This window comes from Epinephelus moara, chromosome 14 (genome assembly GCF_006386435.1).
Source record: "Epinephelus moara isolate mb chromosome 14, YSFRI_EMoa_1.0, whole genome shotgun sequence".
NCBI classification, from domain to species: Eukaryota; Metazoa; Chordata; class Actinopteri; order Perciformes; family Serranidae; genus Epinephelus; species Epinephelus moara.
Window position 1 is genome coordinate 28,782,678 of NC_065519.1, and position 5,402 is coordinate 28,788,079.

Genomic DNA, 5,402 nt, shown 5'->3' on the forward strand with positions numbered 1-5,402 from the left:
GAAGGCTCTAGCTCCTGATCTACTTTTGGAGACTTTAGGGACCACGAGTAACCCTGCGTTCTCAGAGCGCAGTGTTCTGGTGGGATAATATGGCACTATGAGCTCACTAAGATATGACGGAGCTTGACCATTTAGAGCTTTATAAGTTAACAGTAGGATTTTAAATTCAATTCTGGATTTTACAGGGAGCCAGTGCAATAATGCAAGACTGAGGATTCTTACAATGAGAAGTAGCAAGCTTTACAGAAGGTCACAGACAACAATTGGCAGTCAGTCTTGACAGAATTTGTATTCTTGCACAAAATATATGAATTCAAGCAATTTACATGACCCATGTCTGTTTATGTCTATTTTCAAAAGCTTTCAAAGCCTTGACGCCTTCGCTTGACATTTATTAATTGCATAGTAACTTAAGTTTTAATTTTTCTGACACAGCTGCTCCTGGGGAAGCAAACCTCACATGAACTGCAGCAGTTTGAAGTCCACAGAATTTAGTGTCACTGAGTAAACTGGTGAGTAAATTAGTTGTTGAGGGGGGGGCATTGTGGAGATTTTTTTTAAATTCCTCTGTGGATCTAAAGTGAATTCTTGGACTTCAACCATGAGTTTTTTTGGCTTACAACTCCCTCACCTATGCCAATATCCACAGTTGCATCCACAGTTGCGCAAAACTGTCTGCGTAGTTTCAAACTGTGTGCCGGGTCAAAAGAGGACTTGCAATATGTCACAAGGCAGAGGGGACAGAAATACGAAGAGATTACTACATTATTTCATTATCATACTTTTTTACGTGAGTGAAATAAAACATACATGTGCAAAGAGGATTACATTAACACTGCACATGAGAGCACTGCAACATGTTGTCAGGTATCAGCTTGCTGTTTTCCATCCATCCACATTATGATACTTAAGAATCTCATAAAATGTAGGTTAAATATATGAATGTGAAGTTTGTTGCATTGTTTTCCAATGACTGATTTTCTACCCACTAGACCATAATACAATACTCTGGAAATCATATTAAAACATCACAGTTGTACAGAAGAATACTCCCATACTGAAATATGTACCTACCTTACCAGCTGTGGCCATTTTTGCAGCAAAGTCGAGTGTCGCAAAGTGTTGAAGGTGTTGAGAAAGAAACAGCTGCGGGCCCGGAGAGCGAGGAGGAGAGACCTTGGATTTGAGGTTTAAATACTGCTGCAAGAAAAAGCAGTGACGATTTGGATGGGCAGGGACTGACTGTACTTTGAGTCACTGATTATCAATAACTGTAAAAGCAACTGTTAAGAAAACAGAAAAAAAGGAACAGCGATGTCATCAGTTCCTGATACTCACATCGGGTCAACATATGTGGAGGCTGTAAACCATATGGTGCCTAAATCATGCAAATGCACTTTTTCAGATGACAAAAGAGTATCTCATTACTCTTATACTCTTATACCCGCCCTCAAGTGCCACCCACCTATTACCACCCTGTACTTTAAAGAATCAGTCATTATTTAAGCAATAAGCCACAAGATTTACACAAGGTTTTGATTTAAGAACACAATGCAGAGCTCAACAGATTGAAGCTGTCAGTATGCATTCTGTGAATTCTTAACAGGGGGGACCTTTTTTTATCCAGCAATGTCCCAAATTGTTTTGCACAATGTACGTTTTTATTAAAGTTTGTTGAAACTGCATGACCTGCAAGCCAGTATGCAGTACCTATACTCTTTCAAGTACCCCACTAATAAATATCATCATATAACATTTTTATATACGTATATATATATATGATAAAGTGTCCATACTCACTTATCGATTTATTAGGTACACCAGTCTGAATGGTGGAGAGTAAATAAAGGATGGGCTGTCTGATAAAATAAAAGTATTTTATCAGCTTATCTAGGTGTGCCAAAGATGCTGGCTGGGTCCAGACCTTTAAATCAGTCAACTGGAACTCTGAGGAGTGGGTGGATTCAGCTGGCATAGTGACATGAAACAGTGGTAAAAAACTATAATTGAGCGCTCCGGGGGGACTCGATTAGCCAATCAGTACCATGGGCTGAACTCATGCCTTTGTCAAGCTGTTGTCAAGCTGTGCACTTAAACCAATGAGGAGTATTAACAACAATAACAAGCTCTGCAGACAAGGCTGACCGTGGGTGTTAAAGTAAATTTAGTTTATGGGCCACATAAAGGCTAATGTGATCTCAAGTGGGCCGGACCATAGCAGAATAACCTGTAAATAACTCCAAATGTTTCCCTTTCTTTAGTGTAAAGAAGTACATGCTAAAAACGTTCATCGTTTCCCAAAGCAGATGATGAACAGTCTAAGATGTCTTACAAAATAAATTTGTGCAGTTAGTCTACCACTCACATGTGCATACATTGCCACTCCTGTGTAGTGATGCTGGCATCAAAATCAAAAGTGGAAGCTATTGAGGAAGCAGGTTAAGGTGTCCTTTCCTCACAAACCATTCACAAATCTAATGTTTTGGCAGTGCCTAGTTGTAGGATTCCACCAATATTGTTTTAAAGGCCCTGACACCGAGCCGACGGTTGCCCATCCTTAAATGTGGACAGTCAGTGGCTGTAGCCCTAGTCAGTTGCCCTTCTTTGGGTTTTTTTCAGCTGATTCAGTATGTCAAATTGGCGGCGGCGACGGAAGAACCCATTGGTGAATGAAATCACTGTGATTGGCAGTTCAGCTCAGCACAGGACAAGTGAAACAGAAGTGAGGATAGTAAACAAACAGCTAAAGTCAAAAGGGAGGTAAGATTATTTTTCTTTAGCCATTGAGCGCTTTAGCAGAAACGTTTCCTGATAGTTTGTGTTATTGTTTACTGGCACATGGTAAATATGCTCTGTTCTTTCAACATTGGATTGTGTTGTTAATGTGCTAACTTGCTAACTTGCTAACTAGCGTCAAGTCTGTTTAAGTCGGTTCATGATGAATACAGACTACTGGCTTCTGAGCATAGACCGCGGAACTGGGGGGGCCAGGGGGGCCATGGCCCGGGTGACTTTTGTACTCTGACATAGAGGGCTGCATTGGGATTGGGTCCCGCCGGGTCCCCATTAAACAGTAGAAGAAGAAGAAAAAGAAGAAGAAGAAGATGTAGCCTAGCGATGTCAACACAGGAACTTGGTGCACGTGCATGAGCGTTTCCACTCCATATTTATTCATAAATGGACGAATATGCCCTGAACCAGCTTTCATACCAATTTGCCACTTGCTCCACCTGTCTGTCTGTCTGTCTGTCTATCAGCTCCATCTGTCATGAGACAAACATGAAAGAAGACGTATTATTATTTGTATCCAGACCAAAAGAATCATGTCCAGTTATAATATACGTCATACAAAACTTTGGCTCTATATCAGGATATAAAATAAATTTTGACAAATCAGTGGCCATGCCATTGGGTGGTGAAGACCCACCAAACTGGCTAGACTCTCCCTTTTCTTTATGTACCTCCGGATTCACATATTTAGGCATTTCTATTACTCCTAATGTCAAAAATCTTCTTAATTTGAACTTTTATAATACACTTAAAAATATTAGAATTGACTTGAATAGATGGTTTAACCTACCAATTTCATGGATGGGAAGAATTAGTTTGATAAAAATGAATGTTATGCCTCGACTCCTGTACATTATGCAGATGTTACCATTACATATTACAAAGAAGGTAGCCAAAGAGATTGAAAGAGACTTTTCAAGGTTTATTTGGCATGGCAAAAGAGCTAGACTTAGTATGAAAACTTTCCAACTACCGAAAGATTTTATATTATAACTGGGCCTGCCACAGTCGAACTATATATGAATGGGTTCACTGCTATTATAAAGGTGGACCAGAATCTATCGAAGCTTGGGAATGTACCCCTCTGGAACTACTGGGAGAACTCACAAGTATAAAAAGACCTCCAGTTAGAGCAACAGATAATCCTGGACTTAGTAACTCATTTAAGGTATTTAAGGAAATTGGTGACCATACAGGCAGAAAGAATGGAGTTTCTCATCTAACCCCGCTTGTAAATAATAGGAACTTTCCTCCAGGAATTAGGAGGTAGATAGAGGTATTAAAGTGATTGGAGATCTGTTTGAGGATAATGGTGTTCTTATGTCATTTTCAATGGTTAGAGACAAATATGGTGTAGATGAATTTTTTGCTTACCTCCAGGCTCGTAGCTTTATTAATTCAATTGATAAATCTTCTCAGATCAAGACTTTGTTAGGGCCATTCAAGAAATCTATCATACAATATAAGAAAAATAAAGGGTTCATTTCATATTTTTATGATAATTTCGTGAACGACGACCAGCAAAATATAGATGAAGTGATGGACCGATGGGAAAAGGACCTTCAAACGAGCTATGAAAAAGAAAATTGGAAAGAATGTATCCAAGAAGTTCACTCTCTGTTTTTATGTAATAGATTAAAAGAAATGCAATACTGGATACTACAGAGACAACATATAACACCACATATCTTAAGTAGAATTGATTAATTGATTCCATGAGTAACTATGCCAGAAAGAATGATGAGGATTCATTCATAGGTGGCGCTATACTAAGCATTTCAAAATGAAAATTTTGCTTTTCTTGAGGTTGCGTGTATGCATGTTGTGTGGATGCATGCATGTATGAGGTTGCAGCTATTGTGAATTTGCACTTGTTCTTAATTTAATGTGAACTGTGAGTGTGTCTAACTGTATTTTTCTTAATTTAATACATATTTACATTTTTAAAATCTTGTAATAATCATTTAAATATTTTGATTAATTTTATTGAATAAATGGTTGCTACGGCAACTAGGGTGCGTTTTTGCGATGCCCCAATATCTAGATTTGTTTGAAATATATCCACCAATACATGTACCAAATTTTGTGCTTTCGTCACAAAATGAACGATTGTTGTGATATATTGACCTAAGCTACCCCGCTATGAGGCAAAGTAACGGGAAAAGAGCATGGATACCAAGAGGCGAAGCTCAATAGAATGCCCCATAGCAACAGACTCGCCCATGGTTTCGTCCTACCGCCACCATTTTGGACTCTCAGCAGACCGCAGCAGACCCGCTTGCATACAAAAACACACAGACAAACTGAAGTATATAGCTATTAATTATGCTTACAATACTCACCTCGTGATAGCTTGGTCACAGTTGCTTTGTTTTTGTAAAGCAAAATATAGACTTTAAAAAAAAACAAAACGAAGAAAAACGGCCTAGATGGCATCTCTACATATTACATCCACTTATCCTTGAGAAAGTAGTTGCAGACCAGCTGTGTGATTTTCTCCATGATTATAATTTATTTGAGGAATTTCAGTCAGGATTTAGAGTGCATCATAGCACTGAGACAGCACTTGTTAAAATTACAAATGACCTTCTGATTGCTTCAGACAAAGGACT

General features: G+C 38.7%; 1 protein-coding gene across 4 annotated transcripts in view; it reads right to left on the bottom strand.

Moving 5' to 3' along the window:
* Positions 1–1,200, bottom strand: part of LOC126401262 (alcohol dehydrogenase 1) — a 125,302-nt gene extending 124,102 nt beyond the window's left edge. For all 4 annotated transcript variants that reach the window (XM_050062419.1, XM_050062417.1, XM_050062418.1 and 1 more), the window contains exon 1: positions 1,075–1,200. In XM_050062419.1, coding sequence (XP_049918376.1) covers positions 1,075–1,092 — 18 coding nt within the window. In that variant the 5' untranslated portion in view covers positions 1,093–1,200. The remainder of the gene's footprint in view (positions 1–1,074) is intronic.
* Positions 1,201–5,402: the final 4,202 nt, after the last annotated feature.